Source organism: Lynx canadensis, chromosome D4 (genome assembly GCF_007474595.2).
Source record: "Lynx canadensis isolate LIC74 chromosome D4, mLynCan4.pri.v2, whole genome shotgun sequence".
Lineage (NCBI taxonomy): Eukaryota > Metazoa > Chordata > Mammalia > Carnivora > Felidae > Lynx > Lynx canadensis.
This window is the reverse complement of record NC_044315.2, coordinates 43,094,089-43,117,706: the sequence shown is the minus strand read 5'-3', so window position 1 is coordinate 43,117,706 and position 23,618 is coordinate 43,094,089. Positions and strand designations below refer to the sequence as shown.

At 40.1% G+C, this 23,618-nt stretch overlaps 1 protein-coding gene across 1 annotated transcript in view; it reads right to left on the bottom strand.

The window, feature by feature from the left end:
- ADAMTSL1 (ADAMTS like 1) overlaps positions 1-23,230 on the bottom strand; it is a 379,909-nt gene extending 356,679 nt beyond the window's left edge. Inside the window, 1 exon segment of the mRNA XM_032595636.1 lies at positions 23,073-23,230. Coding sequence (XP_032451527.1) covers positions 23,073-23,135 — 63 coding nt within the window. The 5' untranslated portion in view covers positions 23,136-23,230.
- Positions 23,231-23,618: the final 388 nt, after the last annotated feature.

Genomic DNA, 23,618 nt, shown 5'->3' with positions numbered 1-23,618 from the left:
CCCTCTTTTTGTGGATTCCTGACTTCCTGGTGAGCCAGTTAGAAGTTTCGGTTTCCGGTTCCATCTCATCTAACTCGAGCCCTGTCCAAATTGTGACTCTAATCAGCCATAGATTCTTTCTGCAGCCCTGGCAAATTCTGCTGAAATGCATTTACAAAACATCTGTAGAACTAACGAAACATCTGAGGCTCTGGAAAGCACATGTTGGGGTTTGGAATCATGGAGAAAGAATTCCTGACAGAGAAAAGGCTCACTTTGTGACTCGTTGCGGAAACTGGAAAGTTAATAAGTTAATATGGCTTGGAGTCTGATGAACAAAAACTCAAATTGTAGTTGATAATAGAGAAGCTGGAAAAAAATGATCAGTTCTTACCAATATCAAGTCTCTGATTTTAGAACTTCCCTCACTCTTCCTTGGTTGACCATGGTGTCATCTGGGCCAAGAAAAAAATGTGCTGCCTTGATTCTGAAGGAAACTTCATAGGACTTGGGGTGTCATTTAGGTTCTGTTTCTACGCTCACCATTGGGTGCTCTCTCATGTGCCATTTGGATATTGCAGGATGAGTGTTTGGAATTGAAATCTAAAACATTGTCCTTCCTCAATATTACATGTTTTTTTTCTTTTCTACCTTCTTGTTTCTACTTTTGCTTGCATTCACTTCCCATATCCACAAACTATAAAAGAATGCCAAGCTCTCCACTATCTCAATATCCTGCTTAATCTGCAGTTAGTTGATATCCCATCCAGGCTTTATCAATTGGCAAGAATTAGTATGGAATGAATTACATTTGAAACAAGATGTGGTAGCTCTTCAGGATTATCATTTTACACACCCATTATCTTCCCAATTAGACTGCAAATTCTTTGAGGCAGGGACTGTGCTTTCCTTTGTGAGCTGCTTACAGTGATCAGTGAAATAATTATTATGCATGTCATTTAGAAGAAAGTGTAAGACATCTGGACAAATATTTCATAATGGTGAAAGGCTTTGGAACTATGTTCTGTTTCAAATCCTAGATTACTCGTTTACTTGTCATCGTTTCTCAAAAACACACGTAGGGCATGGCATAAGCATGGGGCGTGGTGGGGTATAAAAGAAGGGGAACAAAAATGGGGGCAGAGAGAGAAAGACCTGGTTCCTTAAAATTTCCAAGTGGTGTCAAATTCTGGGGCTTCTTTTCTCCAGTTCAAATATGTGCCACCACCCCAGCTCTTCCGCACAAATAAATGAATTTTGTCAAAAACACTACACCTGTAACTCAGATACACTTTTTAAAAAGCAACAGCTATCTCAATGACCATATCTCTGAATCTTCAATTGATAGTATTCCCCTCTGGTTTTAACCTGTAGCCATAGGTAAAAGCTTGAATAACTGGAATAGTTTCACAAGTTTTGGTATTTGACAATAAATCAAATTGAGGGTCTACTTATGGTCCTGATAATATTTTCCCATAACCAATGTAAGGCAAATCAAGCATCCCAGCCATCCAGAAGCATCATAATTGCTTAATATAGATAGTCAACAGATTTCTTCAGTGTCTATACTCCACTAGATGCTCTGGGGATACGAAGTCTTGTAAGGAAGGCACAGATGACAACCAGCAAGTTGACTTGCTGCTCTGACATGATTGTCTCCCATCCAGATTTGCCAATTTCAACAGGTCCTTCCCTGCTTCTCAGTGTCTACCAGCAATTGTCCATCAGTCCCAGAGCTCACTACCCCATACACCTCTGCCTCCTGCTTGGTGGAGGGACTTGTTTTCTCATGAAATGTTAAGTTTTAATCCTACATGTTTATGTTTCTGCTTCTGCTCACTCCCAGGTCGAGTCTGGTGCAGCGACACCTTTCAGAGGATTTATGCTTTAGTGTGGAAGTAAGATAAACGCAAGCAATAACCAAATACTTGATGCTCAACATCTACCTTTAATCAGACACCAAACCTTATCAATTCCATTTATGGAGTGCCTTTGTTTCCATTCCTATGCTCTCCATCCTTCCCTGCACTGCCTTCATTCTGGTTCTAAGGCCTTATGCCTGGCATTTTGCAACAGGCTTCTCATCGGATGTTTTGACCTCCATCTAGTCTGTACTCCACACTGCGGCTAGTTATCTTTCGAGAGCACAAAACTCACTTCACTCTCTGCTCTCTGCTAAGAGACTTTCTGTGGTTCCATGCCTGTAGCCGGTGGTGTCCAGTAATGGATTCCAGATGTGCTATGAGGACTGAGAAACTGTATGTGACATTCTGGGTATATGTTCATTATTATCATACTTCTGAAAAGAGGATTCCTAGCTTTCACTGGACTCTCCAAAAAGGGTTAAGAACCACTGCGTATGGGATAAAGGCCAAATTATTAGTGTAGCACATAACACTCTTCCTAACTTGACCCTAAATCAATGTGCTAGACTCATTTCTGCTGTTCCTGGTCATGTGTGTCCTCTGCACTCTGGGGATTGGGCACCGCTGCCCTGTTAGACAAGCTGCTTGAGGACCTCTAATACTCTGTTTGTGGTCCTGCTACAGCCTAGCCCTCCCTCCTCTCCATCTTCCTCGCCTCTTTTTACTTTCTCTGACTTGTGCACACCTGCTCCTGCTTTGAGATGCAGCTCTGGTGCCATCTTCCCGTGAAACGTTCTCTGATCTCCAGTAGAATCAATCACTGTGTTAACTGGAGCACGTTGCTAGGACTTTATACACATGGCTGTTTTAGCATTTATCAGCCACTGTGCTGTAGTCACTTGTTTACACATCCATTCCCAGGAAGGGATTGTATGTTTCTTAAGGGCCATGACAAAGACGAATATGCCTTTATACTCCCAGTACACCGGATATGTAATCGGCCTCTGTGCATATTCGTTGAATGAATAATTAACACAAGACAGGCTAGGACAAGTTGTAGTTGAGTGTCTAATTCATAACGGCTGTCAGCTTTTACTCTCATTCATATACATGTAGATTCTCTAAAGACAGAGGAGGAAATGTGTGTGTGTGTGTGTGTGTGTGTGTGTATACAAAACCTGCAGACAGGCAAGGGAATGAAAGAGAAAAAAAATCATATGACCCATGGAAAAGTAAGGACAGTCACATGTCTTCTTATTAGTATGTCTTTTTATGCTAACTTTAAATTTATCCAAAATGTGTAAAGGTGAAAGATGATTAACCTGTCACATCTTGCCTTAATCTGGCCTAACCCAAGTGCTAGATGCCTATCTGCCAAAGCACCCTCATCACTGAGGACACATTAGTCAGCCTTTCTGCAGGACTCAGGCAGTAAGGCTTTGTGAAGACTAGTGTACCAGGAGGAGGAGGGAGGGAAGAAAGGTGGGTGAAGGGGTCCTGACTTGATTAAAAGCATAGGCTTTTACCTATAAAAAAATAAAGACTATTTATTAAATCATATTTTCACAAAGGCAAAACTTAGCACACCAGAGATAACCACAGATCACAGAAAAATTTAATGTTGACCAGAATTAATCAGGGAAAATGATCTGATAGAAGCAGAATTCAATACAAATTTTAAAGTAAGTGTTCTGGACGGGGAAGAACATGTTTCCATTAGATCCCATGTAAAAACAAATCTAAACATTTAAATTACAGAGCTCTGACATTTAAAAGAAACTAATAGAGGCAAAATACTGATATGAACTCTCAAAGGTAGGGAGTATGTGATACTTAGCCCCACACCCCTAATGTCTAACACAGGGCTTGACACAGATATCAGCATTCAGTGAGTGCTTAGTGGTTAACTGATTTTTTTGGTAAGCACTTTTATTTTTAAAATATTTCAGAGAACGGACACGAGCAATACCAATGGCAAAACTTCTAAAGAGGGACAGAGGCTTAATATAGGATTCGGGTCTTAGCCATTGCACTATTTTTGACACGCTTTGACTTTGCCATTGTGGCATTTTAGGCAACTTAGCTCTCGGTGCCTCAGTTTCAGTCATTTCTACAAGAAGAAATTTTGGCCATTTTCTAAGACATCCCTAGCCAGAAAAATGTCTGTGATTCTAAACTAGACTATCTTACTTAAGCATATTTACAAATCAATTTTCTACCTTGTAAAATAAGACATGAACGTTTGCATGATTTAACTCATAGAGTTGATGTCAAGATTATTTTCAAAATAAAAGTGCTAAATTATGAAACTCTTGACCAGCACAATTGTTAAATGAAATTCAAGTAGAGATGATACTACTGCTTCAGCTGTAAGAATTGTTTTATTAAAAAGTAACCAATTCTTTAAAGAGAGACTCTCTATTTGCGACTCCTTTTCTTTGCTAACAAAGCATCCGGAACCTCTGCCAAATCCTTAAAGTGACTTCTCAATAATGAAAGAAATGATAAATTATACTCTGTACTTTCTATTAATGTGTACTATTTAGCTTTTAAAAATCAATAAATACAAGTAAGCAAAAGTTTCCCGAACGATGAGATAAAAGTTAGCTTTGATAGTTTTTAGTTTCTTTAAAAATTGTTTTTTAAGTTTATTCATTGATTTTGCGAGAGAAAAGGGCAAGGGCAGATAGAATGGGGAGAGAGAATCATAAGCAGGCTCCAAGCTGTCAGCACAGAGCTCAATGCAGTGGGGGTAGGGCTTGAACCCAGGAACCACGACATCATGACCTGAGTCAAAATCATGAGTCATGCTTAACCGACTGAACCACCCAGGCGCCACGATAGTTTTTAGTTTCTGTATTGACCTATTCCCCAACCAAGTGTTATGGAATAATGTTTTCTTCTTATAATGTTTCTACTATACTGGCTATCTGGGTAATTTTCATGACATAGTTTCTATTAGAATAAGAACTCTGTTATTGTGGTTCTCTACCGGTATAACTCATAGTGGCTATTTCTTTTAAGTATTTAGATTTACAGATATAGTTTCAATATATTAGGTTCTTTATCAAAGCAATAGAGTCAGTTGCTATGGCCTTGATATAGTTTTTGTTGTATCTATAGCAATCAGGGCAAGCATTCTCTAGTTAAATAATCATTTATTTTATAAACATAATAGTCTGTAATTTTTCTTTAATATTGTGCATAGTAAATATTTAATATTGTGCATAGTAAATTGATTGCAGACGTTCCTTATTTTAAATCACTGTAAGAAAAACTTTTGTTTTCTAAAAGGATTTGTCTTTGTCAATTATAATTTGTCATTATTATCTATAAACAGTATAGGCCTCCTTGTACTGAGACAGAAAATAATATTGGTGATTAGAGACATCTACACGCCAGTTTCTCTTCCTATCTCCCAGTCAAGTTCGTGAAAGGTATTTATCCCTGTACTGTTAGCATTTTAAAATCATAATTGAAAAACATCATTCAGTATTGTACATATGGGAGATAATACAATCTTCCATTCATTTGTAAATTAAATGACAATGTCAAGGAGCCATTCACAAAGCCACTTATTAAAGGTTCATTAGCATATGAAACATAATAAAAGTTTTTATGATTCTTGTGAGCTCCTCTCTGACCCCTCAAGGCTCAATAAGGCAGAAGCAAATACTGTTTCTCTGAGAATCTGTAAAACTTCTCTATTGCTTTCAATGTGCAAGCATTTTGAGCCTGTCATCTTTTGGTTTCCAGCAAGAATAATTCTTTCTCCCTCCGCACATTATTTAATGGTAGAAATAATATGTGTATGCAGTGCATTAACCATGTTTAGCATTGTGAAAAGTTAATAGACTGATGTCTAAAGAAATGTTATAATCGCTAAAATGCCTCAGGAATATATTAAAATGGATCCTGGCCACAGACAATATCAAGATTGCTGAGGCACACCACAGGCATCTTTTTTTTAAAGCCTGTTTTGTAATAAGCGCAGAAAGTGAAGGTGCTAAATCATGGTTTACTACCCCATTTGCCTCACAGCCTCTCTGTCTCTGGTGCGCGGCCTCAGAAATCAATTTCACACACGGCTGCTATCAGCATTCTTTGAGCTATAAGACTAAAGCGCTTTCTCTTCTTTTTATTAAAACCAAGCTCACTTTTATCTGAGGGCTCCTGCTTTTTGTTTTCTGCCTTTACTTTCCGCTGTGTCCGTGGTGAGAGTTAAACTGTCTCCTGCCTCCTTCTCTTTCACTTCTAAACTTCTTGAAAGGCTAATCCATGTCCAAGGCACCGCTTCCTCAATACCCCCGAATTCCTTAACGCTTTGCGATCTGGCGTCTGCCCCACCACTTGAGTGACGTGGCTCCTCTGAAATTCATCAGGATCCCGTAATTCACCACATCCCCTGGCCTTCTCTCAGACCTTGCTGGGGGATATGCTCCCCTGGCTTCTTTGGCAGTGACTACTGGCCTGTTCCTCCCCTGTCTTTTCTTACTCATCCTGACTGGTAAACGCTGGAATCCTCAGGGTTCTTTTCTCTCTCCCCTCCTATTGATCTCGCCCACTTTCCCTCCCTTGAACTGTCTTCTCTTTGTAGGTGATACACAAAAACTCCTCTTCCCTAATCTCCAGGATTCCATTTCCACTTAACCTGGATGCCTTGTTAGTACCTTAAAGTCAACATGTCCAAAACCAAACTCACTATCTGGGTCCTCAATCCTTCCTCTTAACACACTTAAATATATAAACATTTCTATGCATCACAGAAGTAATGCACCAACCTCTCTGTGCTGCACCTTATCCCACCCCCCCATCCACACACACATACCCAAACAATTGCCTGTACTATATATTTTATTTCTGCAATGTATCTCCTTTCTGTTCCCTCTTTTCTGTGCCATCTGCTGGTACCGTAAATTGGACTTGTCTTAATCATCATCTCTAATGTCACATAACTGGTGTCTCAGTGTGCTTCCAGATTTGCCCAGGTCAGTTCCTCTGTGGCACGGCTCTCAGTGAATCAAAACAACTGTAGATACAGTTGGAGTGGTGGTAGGGATGGGGCCTTGAGTTCCCGGTGAGGGACTGATCCTTGAGTTGGCTGACAGCTAAGCCAACGAAGGCTTTTAGCCAGCGCATGATATGATTGAAGTTTCACAGTTTCAAAGTACTTACACATATTCATTTGATCCTCATTTTACTCCCTTTTTTAGAAAAAAGGAACTACCGGGGTTGGTGGATGGAGAGTTGCTGTAAAAGATTAGAAAGAAATCCACCTTACATCGAGGAATTTCGAATCTTCATGTCTAATTAAGGATGGGTATGTTATCTGGATAGAAATTAAACCTGGTTGTCAGGAGAGCAGTGGAAATAAGACCGAATACTTAATCTAACACAATAGCCATCCAGAGAGAGGAAAATAAAGAAAATAAAAAATTGGGTGACTAGTATATGCAGAAGAAGAACTATCCTCAGAGTGTCTGTTTTGTCTCCTCAAATCAGACTCGGATAGGTTCTAATTTCTATCTTGTATAAAATATTTATGGTTCCCATTTTTGAATAGTTTAGACATTCAAATGACTGGTAGATGATCCTTCAGATTATACAACATCCTATTGACCAGCAGGGTTCTGGGTCCCTCTATGCATTCTATATGACATTACAGGACAATCTTCACAGTATGCATCATAATTCACTCTGCTTCTCCCTCCCCCTGTCTTTCCCTCTCTCTCTCTCTCTCCCTCTCTCTCTCTCTCTCTCTCTCTCTCTCTCTCTCTCACACACACACACACACACACACAGTTACAATTTACAAAGGGCATTCACGTCAATTAGGAGTTATTTGAACTGGTATAGCATCCCTAATTTAGGGAAAAGGGGCTCCTAAATTTTGTTTTATTTTGTTTTAGGCGAGGAGAGTTCTATAAAGCATCTTCAAAGATCAGAAACAAATCCCCTAACAGATGCGAGGTGTTTAGAACCTTTAAAATATTCAATTAGATTAGTGGTTATCAACTCTGTCTACATGTTTAAATTACCTGGGAACTCAGGAAAAATGGCCAATGACTAGGCCCCTCCCCAGACCAATTGAATCTGCCTTGGGGAGAGAGGCTGGTGGCTGCCCAGCCATTTTTAGTTCTAGGTTCCTACGGTGACTGATGCAGAGGAGGGTTAGAATCCTGAATTTGGCAAGCATCTATGAGTGAATTCACAGGATGACTTTCTTCAACCTTTATCTTTTTTCTTTTTTTTTAAACAATTTTTTTAAACGTTTATTTATTTTTGAGACAGAGAGAGACAGAGTATGAACGGGGTAGGGTCAGAGAGAGAGAGTCAGAATCTGAAACAGGCTCCAGGCTCTGAGCTGTCAGCACAGAGCCCGATGCGGGGCTCGAACTCACAGACCACGAGATCATGACCTGAGCCGAAGTCGGCCGCTTAACCGACTGAGCCACCCAGGCGCCCTCCCTTTATCTTTTTTCTGTTTGAAATTCCCTGGCTTCAGTGGGCTTCAGCACCCCTCATCTCCACCTCCCAATTAAAAGGGATCTCAGTTTTGTTTTGTTTTTTTCTCAGCCTCTTTCTTTGAGATTGCACAGGAGACTAGTTACCAGGCAAAGCTGTCGGCTGCCTTGAAACGAGGAAAAGATGAGATTGGTTTCTAGGAGTGAGATAGAGGAATTTCAGCCTGTAGGAGGAAAGTAATAATAACTGCTGATGTTTACTGGGCACTTATTTAATGTCTGAGGTATTGTGCTAAGTATGTCTCATGAACTGTTTTGTTAAACGTCACGATAATCCTTTGAGGTACATGCTACTGTTGATTGCTGTTCTGCGGGCAAGGAAACTGAGACCAGATAAAAACAGAAGGGTCACACTGGTGGGGCCAGGATTTGAATCCAAGCAGTCCAGCTCAAGAGTTCCTGCTTGTTAACAACTACACCAATTGTCTCAAACTGGGGTATATCAGAACCACCTGGAGCCCAGGCTCCCTGAAGGAGGAGGCGTCTGGGCCTTCATAACTTTAGCAAGTACTCAGCTGATTCAGATACTGACCAAACATCAGGAAATACTACTCCATCTCAAGTCACTGCTTACAGTGAAGACAGCTGAGGCCTATGTATATTAAGAAAGGGGGGCACCTGGGTGGCGTAGTCGGTTAAGCGTCCGACTTCAGCCAGGTCACGATCTCGCGGTCAGTGAGTTCGAGCCCCACGTCAGGCTCTGGGCTGATGGCTCAGAGCCTGGAGCCTGTTTCCGATTCTGTGTCTCCCTCTCTCTCTGCCCCTCCCCCGTTCATGCTCTGTCTCTCTCTGTCCCAAAAGTAAATAAACGTTGAAAAAAATAAAAATAAATAAAAATAAAAAGAAGAAAGGAAGACCTAGTCAAGAGGTTGTTGTCCTGGGTATGGAAAGTTAGCTCAATATACAAACTCTCACCTTCTCAGATTGGCAAGCAAAGACAGGAATTACCTGTCTTTGGTGAATGGATGGTGAATGGGAGGGAAGGGTACAAAATCATGTTTCCGCATCTGAATCTCAAGCCTAGCTTTGCTCCCACCAGTTAAATCTTGGAAAGACCCTGATACAATATACTATCGAATTCAACATGGTATAGACTGAAGTCACATTATTATTTTATGTACCATTTAGAATAAAAAAGCCACTCATGAAACTGTTAACCGCTATCAATTATGAGAGGCAACTAAGTTTCTAAAATCAGAAAAGAATTGTGTATCTTAGGATCAATGAAATACGGTACAAACAATGAACTCTAATGAACTTGGTTCTGAAACTGTGGAAATCACTCAGCACGTTGGGGAGGCTCCTGCTGGCAGAGGGCAGATAACAGAGTTCCAACAACACGGAAAATAGTCTGTACTGCAGATTTTAATAGGATTTTTTTTTTTTTTTTTTTGCTAGAAGAATTGAATACACATACACTAAAAGCAGAAGAAGTCACAGCACTCTTTAGGTTTTAGCACTCAGATTTCTTATCTGTGAAATGGGTTGTGGTACGGCTTACTGAGGTAACATATGTAAACAAACACCACAGTACGTGGCGCATAGAAGGAGACTGAAAATCACGTTTTTCTCCCTTTGCTAAGTCTGACGATATTTTTATGTTGCTTGAAGTCTGTTTTGAGAGGAGGAAGGAGAGTAAAAGTGGTAGATGTCCAAAATCAGAATGGAAGTCAGAAGGGCCATGCGATTTACAACAAATACCTGCTGAATGCTGTTTCAAAGCATATCTACTTTATGAGGTGAGGTCAAGCCATAATCAATTTTGTACTAATACTGAGTAAAGAGCTGTGTGCACACGGGAGACTCTTCATATTTAGGAGAAGAAGAAATTATAGTCCCACAGGACTCCCAATGCCTGACTTAAAATCCAATGCCTTTGCAATTAGACTCCTAAAGAAAAAAAATACCAAGAATGTATGTGGCATTTAACTCACACTTTAATAAAACTTGTGGGTTACTTTTTTCAGTCACATTATGTTTTTAGTATAAAATGATGAGTTTATGAACTTCAGACATGGCTTGATTATTTTCTGAGGACCACAATTAATATTTAATCAGGGCAGATAACTTAAATTTAGATCCTTAATGCTGCCTCGTTTACTGGAGTTTCAGCTGCGTCCAAAGGGAACTTCACATGTGGGGCCCATATTTGATAATGTGGAGAGCTGCAAGAATGAGGGCAAAGAGATTTGCTGGCTTTCCGTGGAAAGATTCAGAACTGTGACATGAATCTGAAGAGTTGAATGGGGCATTGTTTGGTGAGGAAGCAGGTAAATAACTCACAGGGAAATACTGCAGTCTCTGAATACAATAACCACCCAAGGTACAAAAATGATGCCATCTTATGGGCTTTGTGTTATGTGAGGGCATAAAGCTTCCAAAAAGCCAGCAGCACCCCCTCCCCCTTTGAAATGGGCTCTATTTGGAAAGGTTCACTGAGAGTGAATAAAGGGTTAAGTTACCACAGTGTGGCAATTTCTGCAGAGAGGTTGAGCCTAGATTTCATTCTTTCCTGAGAGAGTGATGGAAAGTTCTTGACCTTTTGGGATACTGCTACATTTGTTGCTTTGGAAGGCCTTCCATAATCTGGGGGGAAAAATCTCTGAGTGTAGGCCAGAATTTTGAAAACAGGGATGCCATGAATAAAATGGTTCACTCTTTCCCACATTCATTCAGAACTTTTTAAGCACCTGCTTAGCGCCAGGCTATAGCCTGTCTGCGAAGCCATGGGACCTAAAGAGCCTAGCACACAGCTGGGGCTTTGAGGCCTCAAGATATAAGGCGAGGGGAGATCACCGGTTTTCCTGCAAATAGCTATGCAGCCATATAACTAGGTACCTCCCTCTCTTTTCTACCACTGCTCCTGCCTTCAAGGGCCCCCCACCAGGAGACAAGCCACAGTCTTCTACAGGCCTTTAGGCCAGGCCTCTTCACTCCATGTGGCCGCTGCCGCTATCTTTCTAAAACGCAAACTTGGGACAACGTTCCCGGCCACAGCGCACAAGGCCTCGCATGAGCTGGTTATGCTCCAGCCACTGGCATTTACGCACCGATCCTGCAACTCACCTTCCTTTTCTTTCCTCTGTGCCTCTACCCATGCAGGTCCCTCTGCCTGACGTGCACTCCTTCCTTCTTGTGTCTACCTGGTGGACTTTTACTGATCCCTTAAGATTCACTTTAAACACCTGTTCTTTCATGTTCACCTTCATTGACCCTCAAAGCCCAGTTACTGTCTGCTTTGCACAGAGCCTGGGAACCTCAGACAATAAATGTCAGCTTCCTTGTCTCGTGTCCTTCTTGGAGCTATGGCAGCACCTTATATCCTGCACTCAGGCTCTGTGGTATCTTTTTCGAACTTTGTCTAGAATCTGTGAGGTTTCTGGGCGAGTATGACTGTATTTTGTTTATCTCTGTGTCCCAAGGAAAGCGTCTGGCCTAGAGCAGCCCAGTCCATTGTGAAGTTTTCAGTGATACAGAAGAATTAAAAAGATAAATCGGAAAAAAAAAGGATAAATCTGGACACCAGTTAGCTTTCCATAAAGCTAAATGTGTTTACTTAGATTTTCTTATGAAAGTATGGACTTAGAACTTCTGGCTCATTCAAAGAACCTTTCATTTCTTGTACTGCTGAAAACAATGGCAGAGTTCATGCAAGAATGAACTGTGCCTGAGTCTGAATCTGTGCTCTGCCACTACTAATGTTATATGACCCCCTGTGCCTCAGTTTCCTCACCTGAAAACTGGGGAAAATGGAATATAATTGTAACCAGTCCATAACTGGTATGAATGTTAGATAGCTAGATATGTGCAAAGTGCTTCTCACACTGAAGCTAACACTATTCGTCTATGAAACTAAGGTGATAGAGGTTTATTTTTTAATGTCCTTACTAAAAAAAATGAAAAAAAAATTAGAAATGTTGTATTTGCTTTCCAGACTTCCTACCTACCTGCAAAGATGTGCAAACACATCTTTATTTACTTTTGAGAAATCCAAAAGTCTGGGGAATTATTGTTTCCAGTTATGTAGAACTCAAAAACAGACACGAAGCACGGGATGGGTTTCTTAAAACCGAGATCCTGGAGTCTACAGGGACATGACAGAGGTACTGGAAAATCAGAATCCCTCCCAGGAGAGAACTGAGAACATGCCAGAGTGATGCCTAAAGATTTATAAAGTTCCTGCATACAAACAGTTTCTGCAGAGCAAGCTAACCCTTTTGAGGAAAAATCTACCATCATTAGGGCTCTATATGCCACTGATTGGCTTTTTATTCACTTGAATGAGGGCCTACTTTAAGCACGCTTCTGACATGGAGAAGACAGGTGTTTATGTATCAATAAACACAGAGACAAAGTAATACATTCATTAAGCTTAGGTTTCAGTATTACTATAAAAGAGAATTCCAGAAAATAAAAAAAGCATAACTCAAAGAGGTGACCTTAAGTATAAATCTGTAGAGTTGTAGAGTTTTTCTACACATTCTTTCTTGAATCACAATAAATAATGAATTAATGTGTCTATTTCTTTAGGCAGAGACCCCCTTACATCAGCAAGAGTTAAATACACAGTTTAAAGAAAATAATATCATGACAGCAACATAAAACCAATGGAAAGTACTGGCCAATTATTTCCTGCCCTCCCTGCTCCCCATCTCAATCCTTTCTCACATTATATGTAGAAAGACCCATCTTTAGAACCATGTCTGTTTTGTTCAACACAGTATACCCAGGACTTAGCACAGTGTCTGTCATTCAGCAGCCTTTCAATGAATATGCTAGTTTGCACCAAGGGAAGGGATGGAACTAACATTTCTTGGCCACTTGCTATGTGCAAGGTCCCACATAAAGTTATTTTCACATGTACATCACCAAAGTTTTCACATGTTTCATTGATATGGAAAGCAAGAGAAATGATGCAGATCTAGGGAGGGAGACAAGTTTTATAGGCTTCAAGCCTCCCTCCCTGCCCTTCTTTCCAGGTTACCCTGATGTTTATAAACCAACAATGATCCTTAAGTTTTTATTCAAGATGATTTTCCAGCAGTTTTGTTGATTCCTAGGTTTCTTCTGCATATGACATCTCAACATTTCAACCCTTCTCAACCAAGGCCAGCTTGGCTGGCTCTTATTTAAGGGTCCCAGAGCTATAATAGAAAGAGAACGAACTCTTCTCAAAGGAGTACGGACTCAAAGGAAAGAGATCCAGATTCCAGGATCTGGATTCCACCTACTAGGTTTTCCTGGAAAATATGTGTCAAATCTCTCTGCAAACGTTTCTATTTTACTTTCAACTATCTGCAAAATGAAAGGGTTGGGACAGGTGATTAATTCATTTATTCAAACAACAAACTTACACCGAACATTTTATAGATATCAAACTCTTTATCTGGTGCCTGGGATACAAATATATCCAAGACAAAGTAAAACCAAACCTGCCTGCAAAGAGATCCCAATCGATTAAGGTCACATTAGATGCCATCTTAAAGATTCTTTTAGTTCTCAAGTGCTAATAATCTATGTCCTGGGAATCTAAATATCAGTTTAACTCACTCTTAACAGTAATTTCAAAGCATGTTTGTTATCTCAGACTGGATACAAGCCCAAAGGTAAAAATAAAAGTGTGTGGCACATCAGGGAAATGATATTCTGTCTCAGTGTCAAATGGTTATAGCAACTTTAATGAAAAAACAGACCATTAAAAAAAAAAAAAAAAAAACGACTCTCCCTTAAATCTCACTTCAGCACCTGAACAGTAGGAATTCTTATTGTTTCCATTGTGCTTTTTCATTTCTGGGTCTACTGATGAAGTACAATACTTGAACAATACTCTGGCAGACTTCAAATGGTGCCTGAGCAGCCGGCAAAGTAAGCTGAGAAATTGGACACCCTACCCTACCTTACGATGGGAACCCAGTGAGGTATATTTATTTTATTGGACAGTTTGAATTTATTGTAGGTTGCTCATAATTTCCTGTCTCATTTCTTTAGTGCTCTTGGAATTTATGTCAGGATGTCTTAGGTTATCACACTCCTTCCCTCCTTTGTCCCAACATTTATGCCAACAGACTGAACTGACTTAGAGAAAGTCCCCGGACAAAAATCGAAGGGGAAAATACCCAAAGCTTTAGTTGGAGAATGGCAGAAGCTTTGGAAAAAAATCTGAAAAAGCAATGAAGATGAAAATGGAAACTCTGTGAAAATTAATGTAGTGTAGAATTGGCGAACATACCACTTATTTCTTTAAACAAATAGAAGAAAGAACCCGCTTATGAGGTGCACCCAAATAATTCACAGGTGGTGAAACTATTAGAGTCTTGCAATTTCTTGCCTCAGAAGTGGAATAAATCTCCTATATTATAAATGGTGTATGCTCACACATGTGATTTTTCTGTTAGTCCCTTTATTTCAACTATCCCCCTTTCCACGCACAAGGCCTTTTTGGTTTTATTGTAATTAATTTATTTTAGTGGAATTGTAGAGAAAAGTCTAGTGAAGGAGGGAGATGCAACCTACTAAAGCAATAGCACTTTAGAAATATGATTCCAAATGGAATCTGCTTGTGTTTTCCATGGATCTTTTGGTTATTATAAAGTAAGCACAATGTAGTAGAAACTACATCAGACTGCAGTCTACCAGCATGATACCCCAATTGTGGGGCAGATGAAAATGCCCTAGACACTGGTAACCCCTAGTTCATGGTAATTCTCACAATGATAAGAATTTGTTTTGAGGACAGTTTTTTTTTCCTAAAGAATTTATCTTAACTAAAAAATTGTTCTAGTGTGTTCTGTTACACAAATTGATATTCTCAACTATGGAAATTGGAAACAAGTTTCAATGTTTGAAGTCAAATACTGTCTGATAATATCCAGAAAGATAATACATATGAATAATCTGTGGGAAGCCATGATTTACATTTACACATGGATAGGATTAAACAGATAGTGTCTATGCAGGTACAGAAGAGTCCCTTTTAAGATGAGTCAGCTTGGGGAGGGGGTGCGGGCAGTTGAAAACAGTGATACCTATCACAGAACTATTCCCTACAGGAGAGTGTTTTGAAAACTTTTAAAAATAACTCTACAACAAAATGTCCAATGAACTACCAAACTCATTGTAAGGACAGTGTCTTTATCTTCGACAGAGCCTGGCTCTGTGTTGGCCACACAGTTGGTGACAGACAAATGCTATCAATGAAAGTATAATCACTTGATGTTTCATGGTACTGTGGAATTTACAAAACAGCTCAACGTCTGATGCCATATTTGCCTCTAATGACATTCTGGAGAGTTAGGTGGGATGGGCAATAATAGCACATAGATGAGGAGACAGCGCTGAAGTAAGTTATGTGACTAGACCAAGATCACAGAAGTAGAATCCGTGCTACAGACCAGATGGTTACACTCTAAAACCAGTGTTGTTCCATGACATCTGAGACATGTACGAGAAACACATATCAAAGATGGTTGAGACTAGGTATGCTCAAGAGGTGTGTTTCACTTTGGATGCTGCTGTGCGAAACATTTGGGATTTTTGCATTTATGAGTCTGTTCCCCTTTCTGTCACTTGTTTACTCCTTTGTCTACCGACATTCTGTCCTGAGAGCAGCATTGGTGTTGTGCCTTAGTTTCTGCTTCTCCATATCTCTTTCTGTTTTCTTTGCCTTTCCTTTGGGTCTGCATGGTTCTATGTCCTTGGCTGGGTTGGCTGGTCTGCTCTACTCTAGGAGATTCCAACTGTTTACCACAGCCCTGCCTCTCTTGGTTCTTTTTCTCACTTACCGTGCCGTTCATTCCTGGATTCTGTTTGAAAAATGAGCATGGACCCATTTTCCTACTTTTCCTTCAGTCTTTGTGGTGTGCAGGTTGTTACAAATGTAGAGCATGTTAAGTACTTGGGGGCACGCAGTAAGTTGCCCATCACAAAGATTAAACCATCATTAGGATGACATGCAATCTTCTTGTTTCAAATTTTCCATATAATAAATGGAAAGTAGAATTAACACTGACTTATAAGTGAGTGCTAGCATGCATGGCATCTAAATTTGAAGCACAGTTCATTTTTAAAAGGTGTTCAGTACAATAAACAACACCTTTCCTCCAATCTCAGTGTTTTAACACAAAAAAAGGTTGGGGGCACCTGGGTGGCTCAGTCGGTTGAGCGCCCGACTTCGGCTCAGGTCATGATCTTGCAGTTTGTGAGTTTGGGCCCCACGTCGGGATCGCTGCTATCAGTGCAGAGCCCATTTCAGATCCTCTGTCCCACTCTCTCTGCCCTTCCCCTGCTTGTGCTGTCTCAAAAACAGATAAAACATTAAAAAAAAAGGTTTATTTCTTGGTAGTGGGTGAATGGATTTCAGAAAAGGAATTCTGTGAGAGTGGTGGCGTGGGGTTCTGCCCCACGAAGTCATTCAGGGACCCAGGCCTTGCGCTTGGTGACTTTGTCATTCCCTAAGGTCTTGAAGTTCCCTGCTGGAGGCTCTGTGTCCAGGAGGCAGGTAAAGAGAGAGTGCTGAGTGTTTGCATGATTACGTGGCAGATGTGAGGGCTAGAAGTGCCATCTATAACTTCTAACTCTGTTCCATTGACTCACAATCAGTGAGTGATTGTGACCATCCAATCACAGAAAAGCCTGGGAAATACAGTTTATCTTTACGTCCTGCCAGAAAGAGAAGCGAGTTATGGTGAACCCATAGCATCATCTCTGCTAAAATGAGAGTTTATAGCTACCCTCCATTTTTATAAGACTGCGGCAAATATAAGTATCATTTTCCTCCTGAGAGCAAATTTCATAAAAGGAAAATACTTGAGAACCAAGTGGGTTAAGCAAGATATGAAACATGCAAAATTCATTCTAATTATCAACAGCAAAAGGGATTGTTCTTCAATTGTTATTCATTGTATAGATGTATATGTTTAAGAAAGAGAGAGAAAAACAAAATATTTATCTTCCCTTTTAAATTTATTAGCTTGCTCACTTGGTCTTACTAAAACCAGAATTAGTGAAATGCTTCAAAGGTGAAACGGATGTTCACATTTTCCTGTCCTATTTGTGTCTTACCATCTTTCCAACTTTTTTTTTTACCAAGTCATTCTTATCCATCCATTTACTCATTCATTCAACAACATTCACTGAGATCTAATTCCCAGGCATCTGACAGAGGTAGGAGGGACAAGTCACTCCTGCTGTCACCCACAATGTCACGGAGTGGACAGAAATGTAAGCACAGTATGAGAAGTACAGTGACAAAGATCAATGCAAAGAAGCCCAAGAACTAGAAGAAAGGACATCTTAAAGTACTATAGAGATTACAGTTACTTACACATGTCTCTGACAAACAATTACTAAAAGCTAATTCTACATTGGTAGAATTTGTGGTATGGGTAGCCAAACAGAAATTATGGTATTTCTTCTGCAGAGAGTTTCAGTAGTTAATGAGATACGATATATATCTATGACTGAAACAGAGACCATTAAAAAATACAGGGAAATATCCAGACTTCTTTATAAACACCAAGCCTCTGGAAATCCACCAATAACAAGCCAGAGGTCACTGGTGGAGCCAGACTACTACCATTGGGACATCTTCTTGACGTGGCCAGAAAACTCCTAACTGCTCTCCATGCTGGGTGCTCTCATTGGCAAAATCCCCAGGAGGAGAAGCCGGAACAGTTAAGCTTTATTCAATGTAGGTTTTAATCTTGACGTTCGGGAATTGGGGAGATTTAGTCATTTACTTTTGAGCTCATGGAAAGAAGGGGTTGATAGCAACAGCTTACCCCAGTTAGCAGGCAGGCTCCCCACACAGCTGTGCTGGCCTATTTCAATTAGGATCCTTTAGGGCTTACATCACCTCTGGTATGCCAGTCCTAAGCCGCTCATGAGCCAGTACTGCCAATCAAGCCAAAATTCAACCACATGGTATAGTTTTTATGATGTAGACAGAAAATGACACGAACTTGTCTTCTTCTGGTGAAAACACAAAGTTGGAAGCCAGCTATCTAGAAGAAGAAAATTAGTAAAAGCAGCAAGCCTGTAAAACTTGATTTAGACACATTTTCCTGTGATTATCTCAACACACTTAACTAGTAGGTTATTCATGATGATTCAAGGAATGCTCTCACTCGAGAAAAGACGAGGGCCCTCATGCTACGAGAGGTCACTTCTGGGTCACTGTACTCATGAGACCACAAGAAACAGTAGAATATGCAGAATGAGGGAAGAGTAGAATGAAACAAACAATTCTATGTGAGAAACTTAAATGATTAAGGCCTGGAACCTGAAACAGACAAATTAAAAGCAGAGCTGTCACTTGACCAGAGACACTGGACTCTGTACATGAAGTTAGGAAACACCAAGAATGTGGAGAATTAGCAAACCAGGTGATAGCCTCTGTAAGTCCTTTCCTCCCTTAAATTAGTTCACAAACAGCTATGATGCCTGTATATAAAAGGCATTCTACCAGGTGCTACAGGAAATGCAGACATTCAGAGGACACTATATTTTTTTCTGGAAGAGTTTAAAATTGTATTTTGATTAAACCGTAAGAAGGAGCAGAACCAAATTACCAGACGTGTCTTATCCAAACAATTCCTGTGCAAAACGCAACAACATTAACTGGTTTTTTTTTTAATGAGTAACAGGTACAGTGGTTAACCACACTTTACTGATTAAAATTACACAAACCCTGACCTTAACTTTGTTATTATTTGAGCTTCGTGCAGCATCTGAGTACTAGCCTACCCCATGGTGTGCTAGGGGGTGGCTTTCCACCTTATTCATACACACTGATAAAGCAGAATCAATATGTATTAACACTCATATAAAGGCACAAACAAATATGTTCACTTATTCATTTTCTCTCTTTTTCTCAAGTCTTTAATATCCATGTGGTCTTTCAAGGAAAAGTGGGGGCAGAAAGTGGTCCTGAACAGACCTAAACACTAAAAACAGGAGTCTGAGGAAACAAAATTGTAGCTGACCATGTCTAGACAAGAAACTTCACAAAAACAGTTAGAAAATAGCATATAAATAAATGCCTCATTATGTTCTGTAGATTTAGGTGAAAAGTCCTGAGGCTTGATTTAAAGAGAATGTAGGCATGAGAATAAGAAATAGATGTAGAGGGAACAGTGATAGAAAGGTACTTGTGTATGTGCACACACGCATGCATGCACGTGTGCGTGCACACACACACACACACACACGCTCACACACTCACCACTTATTGGAGCAGCCCACAATCTGCTGCAAATAAGGGATTTAACATTCATTCCACAAGCTAATGGTGCTTCTCGCCATCCAAGATAGATCCACTTAGATAATAGTGGAGGACAGTGCCAGAGCGACTGAAGGGAATGGGCTATTGTGTTTGACTAGTTTCCATGTATAAATTAGTGCAGAGAAGAAAAAGAAATTCAACAGAAAAACACATGTACTTTATTATAATTCTGAGTGTTACTCTCACAACTCCCACAATAGCAGGCGAAAGAGCTTAAAACCACTCAAAAGAAACAAAAAGCAAATGCAAATTTGATTAAATGCCTTTCTGACAAGAAGTGATTTGACTTCAGGTTTGGATGGACACATATGTCAACGGCCGGTCATGGTTTTTGCCACATTCCTTTGGAGCTACACAGTTGGGACAAAGGAGGGGGAATGAAAAAGGGGAACAGAGTGGGAAGACTGGGGAAGCTGGGTGATGTGACTAAATATGACCTGAATATCAGGATGAAATCTCTTAATCAGAAGTACTGTCCTATTGTGCCCAGAGTCAAATAGATATCCATGATGTATGAGCTTTGCATGAACATATGATACAGAGACACAGGGACCTCATTTTCCCAGAAAGCGTCCTCCAAGGGTAAAGGATTTTGACAAAACTGAGGGTCAATATTTGATATTCTCACATCCTCAAGAACCAACACAGGGGATTCAGCTGTCAGTGATAACGAACACTGTTTTGAAGTAGAAATCCGACTCACCACTAAACAAATGGGATATTTTCGGATCAAGTTAAAGGGATCTTCAAAAATCACCTAAATTAATTCTAAGAGTAGATAGACTCTTATAATGTATAAAATAATTATGGGGAAAACAATCTACTTTGTTTCATTTCTCCATTCAGACTGAAGGCTGAGCTGAAACTGTCACACTTCTAGTTCTAAGCCAACTGCTGATGAGGCTCATGGGCTCATAGGTCAGTAATGTAATTTTGGTCACAAAGCTGATGGGGGCAGTTAACAAGCAAGTGTAACAAGTGCCCATAATCCTGTACATAACTTCAATGGTCAAGATGAGACAAAACCCCTAAATATCCAACAACGACTACAGACCAACTTACACCATTGCTTCCATCATTGCTAAACATTTTCCAACCATAGTATAAAGCAAACAAGTGATTTTCTCTCCATTATTTGACTTTCGTATTCAAATATAAGCTTGTTTCCCTATCTGTAAAATAGGTTTAAAAATGCCTATTTGCGGGGCACCCGGGTGGCTCAGTAGGTTGAGCATCCGACTTCTGCTCAGGTCATGATCTCACAGTCCGTGAGTTCGAGCCCCGCGTCGGGCTCTGTGCTGACAGCTCAGAGCCTGTAGCCCACTTCGGATTCTGTGTCTACCTCTCTCTGACCCTCCCCCGTTCATGCTCTGTCTCTGTCTCAAAAATAAATAAACATTAAAAAAAATTTAAAAATGCCTATTTGCAAGCTGATTGTGCAGATTCCTTGTAACACGTTTCAAACAACTGGCCTAATATTTGGCACATTCAGGCACACAATACGTGGCAGGTATTAATAATACTGTTATTACTCTGCCCAGGGATATATTTTGTTGTTCACAAGTCAGTTCTTTCTTGTGACTCTCAGAATCCCAATTCATTTAAATACAGACCTGAAACAAACCTGAGTTTGATTTCATTTTATCCTCACAATACAATTATTGTAATTTAAACAAAATATGTTTTATGTTTGAAATCTGATATAAAGAAACACTTCTTTTTTCCACATAAGTCTAATTATATGCTCAAGTACATATATGAATATTCAAGATGTCAAAGGGGGAATAATGCAATTTGCCAAATGGGTAGCTAAGCAGTCTACTCCTGAATAGGACAGTTTTTCCAAAATATAACGAAATCATATTTTCATATGAAGATAGCAAAAAAGTAATGTGGACTGGTAATTGACCTTGTGATTTAATTAAATTAGGGGAATAACACACGCTTGTTGAAAATCACGAAGAAGGAAAGATGAGGCAAACTAATGGTGTGTATATAAGTAACACGTCCCATATGGAAAAAATGAGACACCTTTCATAAATTGCTTGCTCCACTAGTCATAAAGCACACCTAAACATTCTGCTTTTTATATTCCTCACAACAGCTTAAAGTTATAGTCTATTCATGCTTAAAATTCAGTTGGCCTTTAAATGTCTGAAAACCTGAAAATACATTTCTATATTTATAGCATTTGCAGTGCAGCAGTATGATTTCTTGGCTACAATGATGCAAATGAGAGGTGGGAATGTATAAAATATTTAAACACTGTCTGATTACTCTATCTGATGAATCTTTTTGGAGTTTTTCAATTTATACCAAATGGCTTGCTTCCTCTGTTCAAAATTATAGCTCAGATGAAATTTGTCAGAGTCTAATCAGAACAAAACATTCCTTTAGCATCAACGAATCAATGCAACCTATATATTCGTTACATTTTTACCTTGTTCCCTTCTTGCCTTATTGAGGAAGCGCTGGCATGCTATAAATGTGACAAGGAGAGCTACAATCACGTTTGTTTGGAATCAGTGTGTGCAAATTTTGGAATCAAACCTTCAGATGAGGTTTATGAAGCTGCCTGCCCAGAACACTCTGGTTTAAAAAAATGTGCATTGCTATTAATATTTTGAGTGTAGATTTTTTTTGGACAGTAAATGTTCATTTTCTGCCCATAAAACCAAGTATGAGTCACAACGGAACATTTACTTCGAGTCAAAAATGCAATGTGTGCTGATGTTCAAGAGCAGAGCATCTTATCACTGTGATTATGGAAAGCAGACACACACAAAAAGTCAGCATTTTCTTCTTCTTTAAAAGCAGATCTGAGATCAAAGACCATAATCCTCAATTCATAAATACTAGCATTAACTTGTATCCATAGAGGACTTACAGTAATTATGAGCTATAATCTGGGCTGGCTGCAAACGGGCTCTCATTCCGTCTTTTACCTGGTTCCCTAGCACATGTGCACAGCCAGAGAAGGATTCGTAAAAGGCAGTGGGGAAAGCCCCTTACAGCCCATCCTTCAAAAATTCCAGGAACACCACAGTGAGTGAGTTTGATTTCAGGATGTCCCTTATTCAAATTCCAAGCATACACACCGCCATTTATACAGTCCCCAGCTCAGAACGCTAGGCAGTATATCCCAAAGTTTGAGTCTCAATATTATTATGTATCATCCCACAGAGTCTTGCGGACCTTACTTAGCTTGGGAAGTTGGGGGTTAAAGTTCTGAAAGAAGTTTTTCCTTTTCTTAAAATCATGTAAATTATTTTACCTGGTGTTTGAAGATAAAGACAGACAGACACACACACACACACACACACACACACACACACACACACACACACACATATATACATATTACCCCCAACAGCAACCAGGCTAAGTGGCAATAGCAACGTATTGAAATGAAAAGGCATTTACCAGGAGCAGGAAAGCCAGAAAGAGGAGCGGTGTGCCAGGAGTTGCCCGACGGCAGCATTCCATGCTTGGATCCTTGCCGGAATCCGAATCGGACACTGAATAAGCTGCTAAGTGCTCCTCTGCTTGCTGTCACATCCAGTACTGGTGCTAACACTCCAGCCCTGCCTATCAGCTTCCATCAGCCCTGCTCACATTTCCTGACCGAGGGTGGGTGGGTGGGTGGATGGGTGGGGGGTAAGCTGAATGGAATCTCTCTCGGAGCAGGCAGCCAGCCAATCAGGCTCCTGCTAATCAGACGTGCTGAATAACAAAGCCGGGGGGGTGGCGGACAGAGAAAGTGTAACAGTGCGAGCAAAAAAAGGGGAAACAGGATGAAAAAGAAAGGAGAGCAGAGCGCGCGCGGCAGAGGGGAAGAGAAATGCAAAAGGTGCAGAATTGCAAAAGATGAAGCAAAGCCCTCTACTTTTAACTAACCTGGTTGGTTCTTTGTGAGATACCTTTCTATTTGCCGTTTGCTTGTGCTGGTGCCTGTGGCTTTGGGAAGTA